Here is a 19,487-nt window from a genome sequence, read left to right as displayed (position 1 = left end):
CCTTTCAGTTCTCTGTGTATTTTAGTTCTTGTTGATATACTCGTTCTTGTTCAGCTCTCTGGTATTTCACTGTCGATTCTCTATCCATACTAGTTTCTCTTTAGATTCTCCCAGGCTTCCTTCGGCAGTTCATAGTATACCTCCATCTTGTTCTCATCAAACTCCGCCTGTCTTGTAACCCCTTTGCCCTCCAATCCCAACTTCTCATCAATGAGCTGCAACATCGCGACATTCTCCGCCAAAGTCGTCATCGTCACCAAATCAAGCTGAGCTCCTCCCTCGCTAACCGGCTTGTAAGCCCAATTGATCGCCATCTTCATCGCCTCGAGGCCGTACCCAAGGCGTTTATACGCCGGGTCCAGCATGACGCCCGCATCGCCCACGCGGATCTCGCGTCCATCAAGGCATTTGCGGGTCTTGATTGCACCAAAGCCTCCTAGACCAATGATTCGCTCCTCATCGCTGCCGTCCTCCGCCTTGAGAACCAGCATCATGTTGACACGGCCTGGGCCCCCGAAGACTTTGCCTTGGGCGTTGAGCTTGGTGGGCTCGCTAGCTGATTCGAGCATGAGAGCAATGGAGGCCTCTGCGGCTTCAAGTGACATGTCCTGGCTGTGAGGGTCGCTTTTGTTTGATGGCGCGGAGAGAATGGCCACGAAGCGTTCGGCATCAGAGGCCTTGATGGTGCGGAGGAATAGGTTGGGGAATTTGTGAGAGGGGATCACGGTGTGGAGGTGAGATGTTTCGGTTGCCATGATGAATTGAGTCGATGAGGATTGATGTAAGCTTTGTTACATGTAGATAGAATAATTTATGTAGAGGAAAGTGGAAGTCTAACAGCCGAAACCGGAATTTCTTTATTCTTGAAAGAAGCAAGTCTCAGATTGATGTTTCTTCTAGGCATCGTGCCGGTAAGTTGCATTTATATAAGATTCATGGCCTCACCGAAAAGCAAACTCGCAAAGCAGACTAATGCAAAAACGAAACTACTATATGTAGCTATAGAACTTTTGATAAGACAAGCCGAAAAAGCTAGCCGCTATTTATGCTCCCTGCATGCGTGAGTCACAGTCAAAAAATCCTGACAATGGGGGTGACTAGCTGAAAACCCCCCAGCTTCCTTATTACTGAATTGGGGTATCTCTAGGACAATCGCATGGGCTGTAAGAGATAGCCTGGCTTTAATGATGATTATTGGATGCTTAGGACAGATCATAGCCTGGGTAGAGTGACGGATCTCACCGCTGGCTGTATTACAAGTATGACAAGTCTAATCCAAGAGAACAAGGGAAAAATCACATGGGGTAATTACACAGATCGGAAAGCTTCATAATAAGTGTATGTCTCATTACGCATACAGAAAAAATCAAAAGTCTTATGCCATGTCCCATTCCCAGCTAATGCTCATCATCCCAATCTTTGACATCTTTAATCAGGCGATAAAGGCACTGGACTTGCTCTTTTGCTCGCACTGCGTAGCGTCCTTCCACTGCTGCCGTCTGTCTCTGTGTCAAGAGTCACGCTGCTCTCTCTAGAGAGGCGTGAGGGCACATCGGGCGTTACAGACCTAGAGTCGCCGCCAGGTCTCTTGACTTTGGATATTGACCCTGCTGGCTTTCGGCGTTTCTCCGAGATGGGGCTTTGTTTGCGCGGAGTTTGACCGTCGCTATCAAAGATTTGAGGAGTCGGGCTTCTCGAAGAGCTCACTGACGAGCGGCGCACACTACTGCCCCTACGCTTGCGTTCAGCGCTCGCTATCCGGTGATGGACCATCTTCTGTGGCTCGCGGCGCACGCGAGGCTGTGGATTCTGGTGCCAGGGAAGCCACCACAGCCAGCCGTATTGCTCTTTTGCAACTTTCTTGGAGTGTTCCTTGACTTTCTGCCGCAACAATCGTCGACGTTCGTTCTCCCTCTCCCAGTACTCTGTACGATATAGCTCCCAGTTTTCGCGAAAGGTGGGCGAAAACGGCTTGGGTAATAGTAATAGCTTAACGTAGTCGCCGCCGGGTGCCAAATCTTCTTCATGTCCGCCAAACTCGTCGTCATCGGGGGGCAGAACCAATGTGGGGTGGTTATCACTCGTGAGTTGAAGCTCCTTCTCGACCTGGCGTAGCAGCTGCGGCTCGACGAGACGGTACGACGAACTGGCCGTATGTGAAAATAGGCCATAGGTAAGGAAGAAGCCAATAGTCGACAGTGCCTCGGCCCACCACGTCTGTCGAATGATGACGAGCTTGCAGTTGAAGCCACGCAGGCCTCGGTTGGATATGGCGAACCAGCGGCGCGGCCACCGAATGCCGCGCTCCCAGATGCCCGTGGCCCAGACAAGGGCGGCTGTGATGATTCCGCCCATGAAGCACACCTTTTGAGCGCCCTCAACCGCCCAGTATATCGATCCTCCAACGCCGCGGCCATCTTCTCGGGGGGCAAAGTACAGCTTATAAGCGAAGAATGCGACCCAGAGCGTCAGGATGGCGAGAAAGAAGGTGTGGTGGCGCTTGCGGGCTCGCAGCTCCAGGAACTGCGCGCGCAGCGAGGCCTCGAGGATGAGGAGATTCAGGTAGATCATGGACGGCGAGCTGGGCGTGTGATGCAGCGGATCGCCAGGCTTGCCTAGGCCCAGCATAGGCGGGAAGGGGCTCGTGCCGGCTTTGGCGTTTGCGCTGGCATTATCGCTGGCATCGTTGGTGTTGGCGGCGGCGGCTGTGGCTGTGGCCGTGGCCGTAGGAGCGCCCTTAACGATGGAGTCGAGATCGTCGGCCATGGTGTTGCGGGCAGCCGCCGGCAGAGGCTCGAGGCTCAGCAGGCTCGAGGAAGCGGCGGCGGGGAATCGTAGCAATGTTCGCGCCTGAGGATGAGAAGACTGGGTGGATGAAGCTGAGACGGAAGCGGGAGCTCAGCCTTGCCTAGAAGAGTTGCGTGGGACCGAGTACCTCTGTACTTGCGGGGCGAAGCAGCGTCTCGTCATCAACATAGAACTCTGATTGGCTGCCTTGCGTAATCCTACAAATGGAAGCCATCGCGGGCATTGCGTGTAAGTCGACATTGAACTCTTGATGGTTGTATATATAGACGTATTATTGGCTGTGCATGACAATGAAGACAATGAATTGTTGGCTACAAAGATTCACTCTCATTTCTGAGCATGAAATCGGTAGTGACATCATTGAGACCACAAGCAAGCAGTGTCTCGTATGCCGCATCATCGGCATCTGCCAGGGAGATTGTTGACTGGGGTCATCCCCGCCTTCGACCATTGTCTTTGGTAATTTTGATGGTTCATCTTCATCTTGTAGTGAAGAGCGCGTTATAGGGGGGAAACAAATGCTATTCCTTGGCCAAATCTTGATGTAAGAAGAGATATGGCGTGGGATAATTAGCGCCGCAATCGCAGGGGGGGGATCTAACATTCATACTAGAGAGGGATTGATAGCGTCCATTTAAATACCTATACACATAAATTTCATGCCTCTTACAATTTGAAACATCAAAAACAGTAAATTGCTTGTGATGATATATCGATGACTGTCTTTGCTCAATTTAAACTTTGACCTAAGCCAGATGATTCCGCTGTTGGCACTGTGGAACTCGCTTAATAAAGTGTGCATAATATTTTACTTGGACTTTATATGTGTTCAAATCTGGCCTTGATCACATGTCAATTGCATATGTGTTTCTGATTATTTTTTTGCTGTAGAAAGAGCTATATAGGTAGGTATGCTGGGCTGATAAAGTTCTAAATGCGTGAACTGTGACGTCGAGATGATCACTTCCGTATCCATTCCATTTCAAACGCTCGCAGGGATAGCTACAAACCCCAATCATGAACTCAGAATGTCGTCATCGCAGAACTCAAGACAGTTTGATGCGCATTGCAAACAGCTTATTGAGCTTAGCTCTCAATTGCCGTAATATAGATATTTCGACTTCTCGTGCTACTGAAATTCTCTTCGTCTTCTCATTCTTCAATCGCATTTTTAGTAACAACGGCACAAAACAATAGCAACACCACAATGGATTACAAAGCTGCATTGGTGAATGGAGTCGGACCAGAACCAAAGGACGATTCAGATGCGGTAACGAGCCATATCAGAAGCGTGCCAGTCACTGTCCAGCGGAAGCCATTCCTCCAGCCGGAAGACGACGTGAAGCTTTCACATACAGGTACAAGCTCCTGCGATGGCAAAGTGGAACGAATTAAAAGTATTCAAAAACTAACTGATTTGCGTGCATAGGAACACCCAGAGCCAATATAGCTGCGACATACGAGCACCCGGAAGGCACACAGGAAGGCAACTGGGCGAGGGAGCACCAAGACCAGACAGTATGCTTGGTTACTTGATCATCTTGACAGAGGCTGTACTGACTCTTGGTCCAGGTCTTGCAGCAACACTGTGATTATTTTGATCAGGTAGGCAAATGCAGCCTACCTTCTGTACCCAACGCCCTCTGCTTACACGTGTATAGGATAAAGACGGCATTATCTGGCCTTTGGATACATACAGAGGCTTCCGCGGACTGGGCTTCAATATCCTGCTCTGCTGGTTTGCCGTCTTTGTTATCCATTCCAGCTTTTCTTATCCGACAGTTCCCGGCCACCTCCCCGATCCCTTTTTCCGCATCTACCTCAAGAGCATTCACAAAGACAAGCATGGAAGCGATAGCGGCACATATGATAGTGAAGGGCGCTTCATTCCTCAGAAATTTGAGGACATGTTTTCCAAATACGCCGACGACCGGGACTACATTACTGTGAAGGATGTCTGGAATCTGCTCAAGGGTCAGAGAGTGGTATTCGACCCGTTTGGATGGACAGGAGCCGCTTTGGAGTGTAAGTCCTAGAACTATCCTAAGCAAACGATAATGCGCTATGCCATAGAGCTGACCGAATGTACACAGGGCTTGCAATTTACATCCTTCTCTGGCCTGAAGACGGTCGCATGATGAAGGAGGACATCCGGAAGATGTACGACGGAAGTCTGTTTTATGAGATTGCAAGGAAGAGGAAAACCGCGGGCAAATAAGTGCCATACTCGTCCAAGAAATCGAGAGTGAGAGAAGAGTGTAGGTGCCAGATATGACCGCATTTGGTTATTCTCCGCCAAAAGTTTGTCTATTAAATAGCAATTGTAGTCAAGGAGCAAATTGATTGATATCTCTGGCATACCTGTGACTTCTATCTACAAAATGAATGCAAAAACTCAAACGCGTATTTATACGCTATAGAGCGATATGGTACGTGTCGGCGTTGGATCTCATGCGAGTGGAGAATCCCGGCAGCAGCCGTGTCTCTTTTTTCAACGGGAGCGTATCTCGAATAGGCAGTACATGTATTTTGGCGGAGATTGTTGCACACAACTGCCAGCAGATTGATTTAGCGGTGGATCTTCCAACAAGGCAAAATTGAGTCAGCAGGGATCACATGCTAGAGACTGCTGCCCCAATGAGTTCTCTCTTGATTGCTTGCGGAGTTTCAGCTCTGCATAAAGAGTAGGCGTCCAAATCATGGAGTGAAGAGCATTTCCTTTGAATGAATGCAATTATAATAACATCAAGTTGCCAAACAGCAGCACTATCAAATAGTAATCCGAATTGTAACATCGTCGTCGCTTGCTTGGCTAGCACGGCAAAACTTGCCTCTTAATCTTTGATCCTTCAGCTGATTATTTATTCTTAGCGCAACGGTCTATTACGTGGCCAATCGCTGTATGCAGGGACCAACAGACTTCGTTGAGAAGCTCGGAATCCGGGGCAGATGTGATCGAATCGGTCATTCCGGACTATTGCCAGCAACACCCAGCAGGAGTAAAAGCAGCATCAACAACTCGCCATCAGATGCATTACGTACGTGGTGGCTGGAATACAGAGTAGTGATTGGTGGACAGACTGCGTGAATGGTTTGATTTTTATCCACTCGGGATTCGCATTCGCATTTGGAAACAAACATTGAGTACATGTACACGCGCCCATATTCATCAAATGTTCAATATTGATCTGAACCATGTACACGTGCAAGGCCCAGGAGACAAGAACCGTGGCCTTTGACAGGACCCAGCTGCAGTCACCCGCCACTGAAGGCCCGCCCAGCTCAACAAAAACAGCCCCTAATCATGGACCCCTAGCGCTAAGCAATAGGAACCTGGACATGTGCTCCGTGAATGACAGGAGGCAAATAGAAGATCGGTGTAAATCTCTCTGTCTACCATCTTCTTGTCAGATCAACAATTCAGCTTGATTCAATTCCAATCTTGTAATACACTCCAACGTCAAACAAGTCTCTTGCATCTCCTTTCTCCTTCATTTACATTGCATTGCGCACGCCACACTTCTGTCGTCACTTCTTACTCTCTCTTCTCACGTCTCGGAATCCGGATTGCCCAAACCCCGAGTCTAAGGCATCCTAAACTCCGTCGTCCTCCGCCAGCGCCAAATCCGGCCGCTTTGCGACACAAAGAGAGATAAGCCAGTTGCGTGGCCGCAAAGTCCACGACGTCTTGTCAGACGCGGGTGCCTGGGGCTGAGACTCGAGGCTTTGATGATATAAGAGCTGTGCGCCCCCAATAAAGTTTCTTCCCTCAGGCATGCTCAAAACCCAAACCGTCACTGCGATTCTGCACCGGTCGCGACTCAACCTCGCCCTCAACACCGCATCTACGCCACCTACAGCGTCTCCTGCTTATCCCGTGTCCAAAATGTCCACCACCGAGAATGCGATCCGCGTTCAACCGCCACCTGAGGCGACTGAGGAACTTCGCCAGGGGAAGCCTCAGCAGGTCAAGGGCGCATATTTTCCTCTAGGATACAAAGAGGCTGCCTACCAATGGGTATGTTTTGGCCTCTGATTCGTCTTCTTGGTTTACTGTTCTCTAATAAATGGAATTCTAGTGGTCAAGCGTTACGCCTTCCATGGCCGAGCGCAACGTGCTCAAGCACATTCCCTTTCTCAAAGAGGCCACCACCAGCATGGGCAGCCTCTCCACCACCGATCAGACCGACTCCTTCGGCGCCAGAATATGGAGGCGATCCATGGTCCAGCTCTCTGGCAAGAACCGCGCCCTCAACGAATTCTCTGTCGAGCGAGTTGGCGAGGACCCCGAAGAGACGCTCGTCATGGTCCACGGCTACGGCGCTGGCCTTGGCTTCTTCTACAAGAACTTTGAGCCCCTTTCCCGGATCCCCGGCTTGAAGCTGTATGCCCTCGACATGCTGGGCATGGGCAACTCGTCCAGGCCTCCGTTCAAGATCCACTCAAAGGATAAGGAGGGCAAGGTGATTGAAGCGGAAAACTTCTTCATCGATGCCCTGGAAGAGTGGCGCAAGGCGAGGAAGATTGAGCGCTTCACGCTGCTTGGCCACTCGCTGGGCGGCTACCTCGCCGTTTCGTACGCCCTCAAATATCCCGGCCACCTAAAGAAGCTCATCCTCGCCTCTCCCGTTGGAATACCAGAAGATCCATATGCCGTCAATTCCGCACTGCCCGAGCCCGGCGAGTCCACCATGCAGAACGAATTCACCGTAGACCAGCAGACCACAACCAAGAACGACGCTGCCGTCGCACCAAAGCGCCCGTATCCCAACTGGCTCGTCTGGCTCTGGGACGCCAATGTGTCGCCCTTCAGCATTGTTCGGTTGGCCGGTCCCCTCGGCCCACGATTCGTCTCTGGCTGGACCTCCAGACGGTTCAACCACCTCCCCGCCGAAGAGGCACAAACCCTTCATGACTACTCGTTCTCCATCTTCAAGCAAAAGGGCAGCGGCGAATACGCTTTGGCTTATATTCTCGCACCGGGAGCATTCGCCCGCCGCCCGGTCATCAACCGCATCCAAAACGTTGGCCGACAGCCGATCAAGGGACCTGACGGTGAAACAGTCGCCAAGGAGACTGGCATCCCCATTGTCTTCATGTACGGAGAAAACGACTGGATGGATGTTGCCGGCGGTCTTGCGTCCGAGGAGAAGCTGAAGCAGGTCAAGGCCAACATCATGCGAACCGGCACAGAGGAAGAGAAGAGCAACGAAAATGGCAGCTGCAAGGTCGTCATCGTCCCCAAGGCTGGCCACCATCTCTACCTTGACAACGCAGAGTTTTTCAACAATATTATGAGAAAGGAGATGGAAGACGTCAAAGAGGCAGAAAAGCGCAAGCAGGCAGCGGCATCATCATAGACATTTGCCTTGATAATTACTCCTTTGGCGTTTTCGAAACATTAGATTATTCGGCATGCATTATAGCGAGAAACTACTTATACGATACATGGCGTTGGAGATTGGAGGATCGGGTTAGGGTTAATGGGAAAGACATTCTGTATAGGAACAAAGGGCTACATAATACATGGCAAGCTATTGATTTATTTATTCGATGCTATTTCACGACATGGCACAGGGCTGCCTACATTTGTTTGATCACTTATATAGCACTTGTATAATGCATGAACAAAGTTGGTTTGTGAAAATAGTACAAAATTCAACATCAACAATTACATATAACAGCGCTTCATATTGCTAGTTCCGCAATCACTCTCAATACCCCATAAGCTCATAAGAAAACCATCCTCTTTAGTTGGCAGAAATCTCAACCTTGTTCTTGTCTGTGCCCTCAGTATTAGCACGCCGCATTTCTTCACCACCAAAGAAACTTCACTTACAAAACGCAACATGATCTCTCAGATCCACAGCTCCCTCCAACGGCTGCGGGTAATACCACGCCGCATTATCTAATTGTTGTCCTAATTGTTCACCATAAATAATCAGTACCCAACTCCACTACCAACTACATGTAAAGCTGTAAACTTACCACCAGCGTTAATGGTATAGTAGCTCGCATCCCCCTTCCACGGACAATAGCTATGCTGGCTCGTCCCCGTGAAATACTCGCCCTTGATGCTCTCGGGCGGGAAGTAAATGTTTCCCTCGGTCTCCCACCACGAGTTTGCTTCCGCGATGACAGTGCCGTTGACGCGGGCCGTGGCGAGACCGGATTTGGAAATTACTGATTTGCCCATTTTGGGACCGAGGAGTTTGCTGAGAAACGTAATCTTGGCGGTGCTTCGTTGAATGGTTTGGAGAGGTTTAGCACTCGATGAGTACACAATTAGCTGGTGAATGTATAGATGGGAGAGGTTGCTTGAATGAATTAACAGGATAGATGTATGCCAAGACGGAAATCCATTTGCTTTTATAACAGCACCGCTATTCACTCGCCAGCACGAAATAGAGGGGAAGCTATTCTCCAAATTCCAGATGAGACCTAGACGCCCCCCCCCCCTTGATTTCTAATAGCTCCTAGCCCGTAGCAGCTTCAATCGACGGCCGCATTGCTCGTCAGCTGCGGGGTTTCGAAGCTCAGTGCCGTCATCCCACGCCACGACCGAGAGCAAAGCCACTGTAGATTCCAAATCAGTAAGGCGTCCTAAGGGCTGATTTGCCATATCGCGAACAACAAACATGTTTCATACTTGATTGGACAAAAGATTATGCCTCGTTTGGAATACACAATCCGATTCACTTCACATTCTACATGTCTACAATCGGAAAATGGTCGTTAGAGGGTAAGACAATGTTCTTAATATTATTCAAAGGCCCCTGTAAACAAGCCCCAGTCGAAGACTTGTACTTGGGAATCTTTTTCTATCATTTGATATCAATCAAATCCTCCTCTATGGCCTATCATCCCTACATTTCCTCCTCAAGGGTATTCTAGTAGCCTCGTATTCAGTCTCGTAAACGCCATGAAGCAATTGCAATCAGCCCCCTCATCCATCATACACTCTCTCTCATAATAGTACAAAAACAAATAGTAATACGTCTTGAAACGCCACGCACGCTATAGCCATGATTTCATGACAAGATAAAATAAAACCATCCTCACAAATTAATCAAATCAACCTCTGAAAAGTCCGGCGGGTACCTTCCATACACCACACGCACTTTACTGTCCAGCGCCGTGCCCTCGTTACTGATCCACACATGCTCGCTGTACTCCTTCGTGCGGCGGACCTCATCATCACTAATGCCCAGGTCATCGCGAGGAATCCATACGACAGGTCGACGCGCTCGCAGTGCCGAATGGAGAAAAGCATGTCGCACCAGGAGATCTCTCTCGTCAGGGGTAAGATCCTCGATTTCGTCGTGGATGCCCCCGAATAGCGCTTCTCCAATGGCGCGCTGGGACTCGATGTCCTTGGTTCGCTGTTTTCGTCGGTACTCAGCCGCCTGAGAATTGTTCTCCATCATGGCGAGCTTCCTCAGTTGGTTACTGCCCCCTTTGGCCCAGGTGCCTACTTGCTTCCCGCCTCCCTTGGCCCAAGATCCCACTTTCTTCACGGGATTTGCACGGCCCTTTACTTTTCCCTTGCCTGGATGCTGGATGTTGCTCAATTCAATGTCATCACTACTGCTCTCCATCGAGGTAGAGGTCTTCTCTGGTCTCGCGTCGCCCTCGTCGCCTTCATTGTCCGATGCATCATCAAGCCCAAAGCGGCGGTCCTGAGCACGCTGGAAGGCTTCATCACGTAGTACTGCTTCATCTTCAAAGGTGATGGGCAGATATCGGAAAAGAGGCGAAAACGAAATGTTCAATAGAACTTGGTATAGAATGGTCAAAATCAGCACAACAATCATGACAATGCCGTGTGGTGTGCAAGTGTGACCGCCCTGATCGTCCACCACGATGAAGAACAATCCAGCCAGGCAAAGCTCCATGACATAAATGCCCGTAAACGTTTGGTTGATTGCCCGAGGGTACAGCACACCGCCAGTGTCGACTCCGAACCGAGTAACGTAGAGCATGGAATACCGCTGCGCGAACCAGAGGAGCCCAAACGTGATGACCGCAAAGATGGAAATGAGGGGCGCAACAACGCTGTAGATGATGGCGATGCAAGCAAAGTTGGTGTAGACGGGGAAGAACGTTCCCCAGTTGACATCGTTCAGCGACGTGTTTCGAGACCACTTGCTACGTGCGGTGCTGTCAAACAACCGAGCCAGGATAAACCACACAAACAGGCCTCCAATCTGCAACAGCGTACCGGAACTGGTGGACATGGCTTGAAGAATCATGTAAGAAAAGAAATAATTGGCAGCCTTTGGCAGATTCGTAGCAAGCAAATCCAGCACAGCCTTGACCGAATCGAGTTGCGTGATATTGTCGACCAGCTTGTCAATAGACGCAGCAAAGAAGGACGCAATGGAGACAATGAGGAAAACTTGGACGAAGAGAAAGGCAAAGTAAAAGATTTGCACAAACTCCGACTTTTGTGCTCCCGTCTTGGCGCCCTTGATCTCGCCGAGAACATTCAAGATGACGGGGACGAGGAACAGGAGCAGAGCAAGCACAGCAGCCGGAAGAACACCCGCAAGAGCCTTGGCTGCATTTTCAAGCGCCGAATTTTCCCTCAGGAAAGCTAGCCAAGAAGTCTGTTGAATCAGTTGGTCCAGCTGGCCCAAGGCGGCCGTCCAAGCAACGGGAATAGCCCACAAGATAATCATGGCCACGACGATGAGGGTAACAGCACCGGTGCGAAGCCATTCTTGCCACCACGAGAGAGCCATGTTGCTCCAGATAACATCGCGAGGAGAAATCTCGTTGACTCTCGGCGCCATGTGTCTGGGAATATGATGAATGATGCTCTGGCAAGCCATGTGAGCAGCCACTTGATGGTTAAATTGAATAAAAGCCGAGTTCATCAGGGGGAACCGTTCGGGATGTTGCTGATCTTCTTCGATTTCCATATTCAGTCGGGCCAGTTCTTTTCGGCACCAGTAAATGGTATCGACCTTTTTGTTAAACAATGGGAGGCCAGGCAGCCACGATACACCCCAGGGCGGTAGCCGATGAGTGGGACGATCCTTTTTCCGGAGGTATTTTGCCCACTCTGCCTGAGCTTCTTCCTCATCCTCTTTGTAATCTTCATTGAAATAGACGCTAGGGTAGTTGCCTTCCTCAATGGCCCCTTCGCTGGTAAAAGGGAGGACGCCTTTTATATTTTGCCATACCGTGCGTTTCTCGGATGCTTGCTTGCCAATGTAATCGGTTCCCTCGTTTTGCTGAGGAACCGGTGAGGCGTATCCACCAGCAGGCGTCTTCCAGAATTCCCAGAATTTCGGTTCTTCCATGTTATACATGTCGTCAATATTTTCGAGTTTGCGAACTGTATTTCCTTCCACCGTGGTCACGCCATCTTGGCGAATGGCCTTTGTTGAATTGGCTGAGGCCCCAGACCCTCCGCGCGAATGTGTGTGTGTTCGCTTAGCTTCAAAAGACTGAAATCCTCGAGTATCGTCATCGTCTGGAAGATTTTGTTTCCGTGCCAGAGTTATAAAGCCATTGTTTGTGCCGAAATCGTCCATTTGGTCACCAGCCTTGTTAAAGGCGCCCCGAATATTCTTGAGCACCGCAACGCTGCTACCATCGGATACATGAGACCTTCGGTCGTCATCAGAATCTGAAGAAGACTCCTCAGACTCCTCTCGGACGTTGTGCAACTTTTCGACTTTTTTCTTGTGCATGTCTTCTATCCGCGACTCTCGGACGCCCTCGGCGACTGTGTGTGGTACGTGATGGCGTTTTCCGTCACTGGTTCCTTCGCCACTGTTGGCCATTCGTTTGGCCTCGGCGTCTTCTTCGGCCTGACGACTCATCCTTTCTTTTTTGGACATTTTCTTGTTCTGCTTCTTTTCCTCGGACTTTCTCTTCTTAAGCTGCTTTTTCTTGGCAGTTCGAATCAGCTCAGTCTCAGCGTCCTCGAGTTGGGCGTGAATCTGGTTTCGAAGATTGACTTTATCCAAGAGACTTGTCAAGTCACGATTAATCCAGATATTTCGAATACCACCGGGAAAGACGTCAAATAAGCCGGAAAGCGCTTCCTCGCTAAGCCACTTGGGGGGGATTGAGTTGACCAGCACCGTTGTCGCGGAAGCTCTGAGCCGATGCTCTGCGCTGGTAAGATAGTCTTGGCGGACCTTAATGTACGCTCGCATCTCGAAGAAGAAGACGCTGCATACCCAGATGACGACAAGAATTGCCATCAGCAAGTGAGCAGCATAACGACTAGTCTCTGTTGCCTTGACATTTCCCCAAGCCAAGGTATCGAGACCTGTGGGCACGAAGCTGGGGTCGGTGCTGTTGGTGCTTGAATCCGGATCGGTGCTGTTGGTGTGAAAGTCGATATCATGTCCACGACCACCCACATAATTGACGGGAATCAAGATGGGCATTACAATGGCGCAGATGGGTATGAATATTATGAGCAGGGTCTTTAGGTAACGCAGGAAAAAGTAAGCATCCAGCCCGCATTTGTTAATGACTTCACGGTCGTTATACATGAACAAGGTCTTGATCATGACGAGGAAGTTGTTTGGCGGCGATTCGGTTCGCTCGCGCTCGGGGACGAGATACGTCTTGGGTTTGCTGCATGAGAAGCTGTCGTCAGTACTAGGATCGCGACAAGGGGATGTTGGAACAGCAGCAGCGTAATACTTACAAGATTCGGGCCAGCTTATTCCGCAAGAGCATGAAAAGTAACAGTTGGACAAAGAAGATGATGACGGAGACCAGGATGGCCGTCAAGAAGCTGACGATGCCAATGCCGGCGTTCTTCTGACCATTTCCCGCGCCTTGAGAATTGCCTTGAGAGTTGTCTCGCCGCGCCAGAGAGGCAGTGGCCGAGAGCAACATGGCGGACCATGTGCGGTCGCCACCTAAAGATATTGACTCCATGGCTAGAGGAGAGTGACGAAGCGCGCAGCCGCGAAACGTGGTGGCGCGACGTAAGGTATCGAAACTGTAAAAGAGGCGTAAAGTTATGCTCGCAAAGAAAGAGATGATCGTAAAATTAGTTTAAAGACTCGGTATGGATGTCGTCGTGAAGAACTCTGTAGGTGCGAGCGCTGCATTTGGTGATCGCCCCTCGGGGCTTCTAGGGAAGATGCGACCAAAGATGGAGAGAAGAGAAACAAACGCGGCGTGTTCAAATGTCAAAGAAGAGACGGAGCGCTAGCAGAAGAAGAGGAAGAAAGAGAGAAAGGAGGAGGCGGAGGCGGGCTTGGCTAACAATGGCGGCGTTTGGCGAGTGTCTCTCGTGGAAGCGATTGCACGATGGCCCAAGCCAAGTAAAGGCGGTGGAAGGGAAGCCGCACGCCCTTTTTTTTTCTTGGTGGAGAAGTATCAAGTGGTGATCGTCCCGTTTGGATCGAGGCAATCTTCTAAATCACCACCTTATCAGTGCCTCAACTACATGCAGGGTTATTTGCTACGATGCACTGATATTAACTGCTCCCCAGCTCTGCCCTGGAATCAAGTTCAGTTCCTGTTCTGGAGCCTCTGCGCCAAACGTCATCCGTCGTCCAATCGTGATGGAGAGACACAAACGCCGCCATTCAAACGAGAAACAAGGCGCCTTCAGCGTGTGGTGACATCAGAGGCGGCACCAAGGCCCTGCCACTAGCAGCGGGTGTGGCATGGATCATCGCGGGTACAGGCGCCCAGCCCCAAGCCTCAGTGAGCACCTTACTCGCCCAGCGGCTTTTTCATTGGCGCTGGCAGGCCTGTATCGTGCTTCACCTGCTGCGCCCCGCACCCCCTTCAGTGGCTCCAGGGCTTTGGTACTGGTTTTCCAGTGTTGGCGGCTGCCCGCATGAGGGCACGACAGGCGCTCGGCTCTCGTTGGCTGTTTGGCCTCTGGACAGCCTGTTTTGGCGGCAAAAGGCCTGCTTGTACGCGTAGCTGCCAACCATTCAAGTGACACCGCATCCAAGACAGCATGCACACTTTTAGTTAGGCGATGACAGATGCATTCACTCAACAAAAAGAAAGGCCAACATTGCAAGAAAATCAGCACATGGGGTGCCAAAAAGGGGGCCAGTAAACAAACGGCGGTATGAGTTTCAACAGGTGCAACGGCAGCGACAAGTGGACTCCGACGTGTCCAATGGAGCAGGTTAAATGTGCTTGTATTCCGGGGTAGCACCAACTTTGGCAGCTGCTTCACTGACTCTTCGTTGACGTATTTGGCGTTGTTCGCGGTGCACTAGAGCCCCCGCAAGCACTGACGCATTGAGGTCAACTTGATGCATTGGTGTACCACCATATCATCAATTAATCACGCATAACGACCAAGGTGGGAATTGCTTGCTCTCAACATTGGCAAATCTGTACCGCCAATCGATAGGTCATCTTAGATCTTTCAAGAATCCTGGAGTCGATCTATATGCATACCTGTTTGCAGATATGATCCTTGCGACATCCTCCACAGTGAAACGCCAGAGGCAGCCCACATCTCGTGTCAATATCAACGTCCTCTGCTGTGAGGAATGCTTGACTCATGCTATATTGGAGTTGGCTGTTACCTCTATGTGGACGACGAATTAGGCCTAATATATTATTACGCGTTGAGCGACGGGCGTTGTAGTTCACTCGCAGGAGCCCCTTGTCCATATTGAAGCAATACTGAGCCTTTGTTGCTACTAGTATGCTGGCCTTAGGAACGGTCTCATATGCAAAAACAGGTTTTGCGTGTAGTTTAGCCCATTGTGCTCAAGATTATCGCAGCTATCCCGAATACGTGTAGTCACTCCTGATCATTTAGATGTGACTGTCAATAGCCGGATTGCAACTTCGTAATTCGAAATTTTCATATTTTCATGCTTTCATACTTTCATACTACGAATCTTCATTTTCTACTACGAATCCTTACCAAAATATACATCGCCTTCCTATATGAGAACCTGCGAGAAAAAGATGAAGCTGATTTTGTTTTCGCACATTCGTTAAATAAAATACAATTCTTGTTTGTAGTAATTTATAGTTGCTACGGATTTATAACCAATGACGTGTATATTGCAACTTGGCTACTGTCAAATAACACGCCTGCCCACCAACTACCCTGACAGCAAAACCTGTTGGTGTATGCAAATGCCAGAGAATGAGGTTGTCATTTAGAATTTACAACAGTTAGACTTTTGTTCGTTTAGTCTATCTGTGCTGGTAACACGTCGGATATCATTTGCATGCCTAGGGTAGCGGGAGCCAAACTTTCTTTACCTAAAATGCTATACTAACCTTAGCCTCGTCGATCATGGTCGACAGCCACGGCCTCTCTTCTATTCACTATAGATGGGATAGCAACACGCTACCTCAAACATTACGAAATACGTGTAAGCACATGCAGCACTACTTCCACGATGTATTTTCTTGCATATCAGTTAGACTTCACCTCATTACAAAAGTTTAGTCCTTTATATGCACCAACACCGAGTACTCAAACTAAATATAGCGAAGACTGTCCTGATCTGCTCATGCCTCATGAAACTACATAAGCATATTTCCAGGAAATCGCTAACATTCGCATCCCTCAACCGCTCGAGGTTGGATATATAGCTCAGGAAGAGTAAGAGTCAAATTGACAAATTCATTAGGATATAGGAAGCGCAGTCCTATTCGCCCGGTATGATTAAATGGGGGAAATGTGAGGGAAAACACGAAACCAGACTTCGTACATGCGCCAAACGCCAGAGCAACCATTCCTGTCCGTCGTGGCCAGCTATTTCTAAGGCTCCATATGCCTATTCTGTTCAACTCCGAGCCTGAAAGACTAGATCCCCGCCCATTATTTGTTCCAAACGTCCCTGCTGTGAATATTAATTGATGTACATGTGAACTGGATGGACGACATATTTGGGCAGAATAAAGAAAGGCAAAGCGAAATGGATGGTACCGGTAGCCTTACGTTAAACATTTCTCTCTCAAAAAGATCAACACAATAAGCAATCCAGACAGCAGCAGCAAGCCGTGCCAATTGCCAGTCCCTCCAAGAAACCAGTACTTCCATTATTGGGGGGCCGACTTGAAACATATCCACCTGGCCGCTGCCATTGATATCCTTGATTATATTGGCCTTGAGGGTATTGGCCTTGGGGGTATTGGCCTTGGGGGTATTGGCCTTGAGGATACTGTCCTTGGCCTGGATATTGGTTTCCGCCGTAGTATTGACCTTGGCCTGGAAAAGGGCTTTGCTGCTGGTTATAATAGCTCATCTGCAGACCGGGCTGGTAATATGCCTGCTGGCCTTGAGGGCTCTGAACGCCCTGCTGATAATAGTTTGGCTGGTTCTGGTCATAGCCAAAATAGCCCCCATCTCTTCCGTACGCTGGCTGGGGCGGTTGAGGTGGTGAGGATGTCTCTCCGTAAGCCGGAGGTTGATCGCCTCTGTTGGTGTTCTTGGGAGCCGGAGCCATGGTCTACTGTCTAGACGCTATCGCGTATCACCGAAATACAGCTGAGAGAGGTCAAAACGAATGAACTGGTAGGAATAGTTCAAAACAGCAGCCAAGAGAAGAACAACGGAGAGAGAACGGGCGGCGTTATAAGACAGTCCGGGCATCGCGGCCATCGCATGACCCAAGCCCTTGTGGATTTGGCCGCGTCGGCTTCGCGGCAAACTTTATACTCTTTCTCATTGCGGCTTGAGCATTACGCAACGCAGGTCATACCAGCGCCACACTCGGTTGCGACAGACCATGGGGCGTTCGGCGACGACGGAGAGCTCATTGAGTCTTGGTTCTCGCCTCTTCTAAGAAGCGCCACATTTCGCATTCTCGGGGCCGGATATAAAGAGGCTTGCGACCTACCCGGAAGCTCTCAAAGTTAAGAAAGCAATCACGTGACTGCTGTTCCCAGCCACATGTGGCTTCGCCACCAGAAATTGCAAACCGCACCAAAAGTTAAGAAATTCGCTGGATTGTTTCGACGAAGAAACCCCACGCTCAAAATCAGCCCCTTGTAGAGTTGCTCCAGCCGACGCGGCACACGTCGACGACACAGCAAGGCTGAGATTCTGGAATCAACCGAATAATCGATTCACAGCACAGGCAGTCAACATGGCTACCGCAACCGCAGCGCCGCCCAAGGCCAAGTGAGTGGCCACGATTTTTGTCAGCTTCAACCTCGCAGCTCGCTAACCCCACCACCTTGCGAAAAAATAGGCATGACTGGGCCGACGACGACGACATCGAGGAGACCTCCTCCGAACTCCCTCCTCCTCAGACCATCTCTAACAAAGACGGCACCAAGACCATCATCACCTACCGATACAACGACCAGGGCCAGAAAGTCAAGACGACTCGCCGCATCCGCTACATCACCCAAACCGAGACAGTCAACCCCCGTGTCGCACACCGGAAAACGTGGCCCAAGTTCGGCCTGAGCGCCAAGGACCCCCCGGGCCCTGCCCCCGATACTACCTCCGTCGGCGAGAACATCATCTTCCGACCCAGCGTCTCCTGGCGTAAGGATGCCAAGGAGGAGAGCACCGACCAGAGCGCCCAGGCCATGAAGGCCCAGCTCAAGGACAAGCAGGTCAAGTGCCGTATCTGCAACGGCGGACATTTTACAGCCAGGTGTCCCTACAAGGACACGATGGCGCCTGTTGGCGAGACGAGCGGCGGCGATGCTCCCCCCGTGGACGACGTGGCAGCTGCTGCTGGTGCTGCCGGTGCTGGAAAGAAGGGCTCATACGTCCCCCCTGCTCTGCGTGGCGACCGTGGAGGAGCTGGCGAGCGCATGGGCGGATCAAAATTCGGCGAGAGGGACGACTTTGCGACACTGCGTGTCACCAACGTACGTTATCACCTCAATTTTTGGATTCAATCATGTACAATTATGCTAACAGTATTTTTTTTTTGCACAGGTCTCCGAGATGGCGGAAGAGTCAGAACTGCGCGATATGTTCGAGCGCTTCGGTCGTGTCACCAGAGTCTTCCTTGCCAAGGACCGGGAAACCGGCATGGCCAAGGGCTTTGCTTTCATCAGCTTCGCAGACCACAGCGATGCTGTTACAGCATGCAACAAGATGGACGGATTCGGTTTCAAGCATCTCATTCTCAGGGTCGAGTTTGCCAAGAAGGCTCAGTAAGGGAAAAATTGCAAAGGGGTATTGTTTTCTCATGTTGGGGGACGGTTAGGGAGATATGGTAATGCATTTGTTGTGACTATTTTGCTGAATAGCTGAAATTGTGTCCTCCTTGGCAGCTACTGAAAGTGTTGACGAATGCGGATCTGTGACTGATTTGGGTTGAGTTGAGTTGTATTGAACGACATTGTATATGCAGGCATCGAGGGCACTTGAGTAGCTCGGCGGTTCTTAACCAGGTTGCAAATTAGTGTTGTTTATAAGGAGATTGTAAGAACAGGTGATGAACTTGCATGCGTCCACCAGGTGCGGGGGGAATTACGGAACGACCAAGCGGCGTTTGAATGGCAGGTATCTACAAGGCTCCTTTCAACAGATAAGATAATAGTGATTATGCATACATACCAATTGATAGCTTACATACACCTACTAATCCAGCACCTATCGCTCTCCGCCTTGTGGAAACCAGGAAACCACCTTTTCCTAGCATCTCGCTTGTGTGAACAAAGCCCTCTGGAGTACGGAGTAGTGGGGCCTCCATCTTGTTGGGCAGAATGTGGGGGTCCACAAGCCAATCGAT

At 50.1% G+C, this 19,487-nt stretch overlaps 9 protein-coding genes across 9 annotated transcripts; 3 read left to right on the top strand and 6 right to left on the bottom strand.

The window, feature by feature from the left end:
* Positions 1-89: 89 nt before the first annotated feature.
* TGAM01_v201685 (acetyltransferase) lies at positions 90-755 on the bottom strand (the record flags this gene model as incomplete). Its single annotated transcript, XM_018807242.1, has 1 exon — positions 90-755. One exon carries the CDS (start codon positions 753-755, stop codon positions 90-92), a length of 666 nt encoding a protein of 221 aa, XP_018659576.1.
* A 673-nt stretch (positions 756-1,428) lies between these two features.
* TGAM01_v201684 (hypothetical protein) lies at positions 1,429-2,766 on the bottom strand (the record flags this gene model as incomplete). The annotated part of the gene is made up of 1 exon (XM_018807241.1): positions 1,429-2,766. One exon carries the CDS (start codon positions 2,764-2,766, stop codon positions 1,429-1,431), a length of 1,338 nt encoding a protein of 445 aa, XP_018659575.1.
* A 1,249-nt stretch (positions 2,767-4,015) lies between these two features.
* On the top strand, positions 4,016-5,026 carry TGAM01_v201683 (hypothetical protein; the record flags this gene model as incomplete). The annotated part of the gene is made up of 5 exons (XM_018807240.1): positions 4,016-4,166; positions 4,238-4,326; positions 4,381-4,413; positions 4,470-4,833; positions 4,902-5,026. 5 exons carry the CDS (start codon positions 4,016-4,018, stop codon positions 5,024-5,026), a joined length of 762 nt encoding a protein of 253 aa, XP_018659574.1.
* A 746-nt stretch (positions 5,027-5,772) lies between these two features.
* TGAM01_v201682 (hypothetical protein) lies at positions 5,773-5,958 on the bottom strand (the record flags this gene model as incomplete). Its single annotated transcript, XM_024548820.1, has 1 exon — positions 5,773-5,958. The coding sequence occupies one exon, from the start codon at positions 5,956-5,958 to the stop codon at positions 5,773-5,775; it is 186 nt and encodes a 61-aa protein (XP_024406431.1).
* Positions 5,959-6,583: 625 nt separating this feature from the next.
* On the top strand, positions 6,584-8,168 carry TGAM01_v201681 (hypothetical protein; the record flags this gene model as incomplete). The annotated part of the gene is made up of 2 exons (XM_018807239.1): positions 6,584-6,826; positions 6,888-8,168. 2 exons carry the CDS (start codon positions 6,584-6,586, stop codon positions 8,166-8,168), a joined length of 1,524 nt encoding a protein of 507 aa, XP_018659573.1.
* Positions 8,169-8,558: 390 nt separating this feature from the next.
* On the bottom strand, positions 8,559-9,004 carry TGAM01_v201680 (hypothetical protein; the record flags this gene model as incomplete). Its single annotated transcript, XM_018807238.1, has 3 exons — positions 8,559-8,590; positions 8,648-8,716; positions 8,797-9,004. 3 exons carry the CDS (start codon positions 9,002-9,004, stop codon positions 8,559-8,561), a joined length of 309 nt encoding a protein of 102 aa, XP_018659572.1.
* An 862-nt stretch (positions 9,005-9,866) lies between these two features.
* Positions 9,867-13,719, bottom strand: TGAM01_v201679 (hypothetical protein; the record flags this gene model as incomplete). Its single annotated transcript, XM_024548819.1, has 2 exons — positions 9,867-13,410; positions 13,484-13,719. 2 exons carry the CDS (start codon positions 13,717-13,719, stop codon positions 9,867-9,869), a joined length of 3,780 nt encoding a protein of 1,259 aa, XP_024406430.1.
* A 3,032-nt stretch (positions 13,720-16,751) lies between these two features.
* Positions 16,752-17,234, bottom strand: TGAM01_v201678 (hypothetical protein; the record flags this gene model as incomplete). Its single annotated transcript, XM_018807236.1, has 1 exon — positions 16,752-17,234. One exon carries the CDS (start codon positions 17,232-17,234, stop codon positions 16,752-16,754), a length of 483 nt encoding a protein of 160 aa, XP_018659570.1.
* A 642-nt stretch (positions 17,235-17,876) lies between these two features.
* On the top strand, positions 17,877-18,910 carry TGAM01_v201677 (eukaryotic translation initiation factor 3 subunit G; the record flags this gene model as incomplete). Its single annotated transcript, XM_018807235.1, has 3 exons — positions 17,877-17,911; positions 17,982-18,615; positions 18,686-18,910. The coding sequence occupies 3 exons, from the start codon at positions 17,877-17,879 to the stop codon at positions 18,908-18,910; spliced, it is 894 nt and encodes a 297-aa protein (XP_018659569.1).
* Positions 18,911-19,487: the final 577 nt, after the last annotated feature.

The sequence above is a fragment of the Trichoderma gamsii genome, assembly GCF_001481775.2.
Source record: "Trichoderma gamsii strain T6085 chromosome Unknown Scaffold_4.2, whole genome shotgun sequence".
Taxonomy (NCBI): Eukaryota; Fungi; Ascomycota; class Sordariomycetes; order Hypocreales; family Hypocreaceae; genus Trichoderma; species Trichoderma gamsii.
Note: the sequence above shows the minus strand (reverse complement) of the source record. Positions and strands in the feature narration are given on the sequence as shown.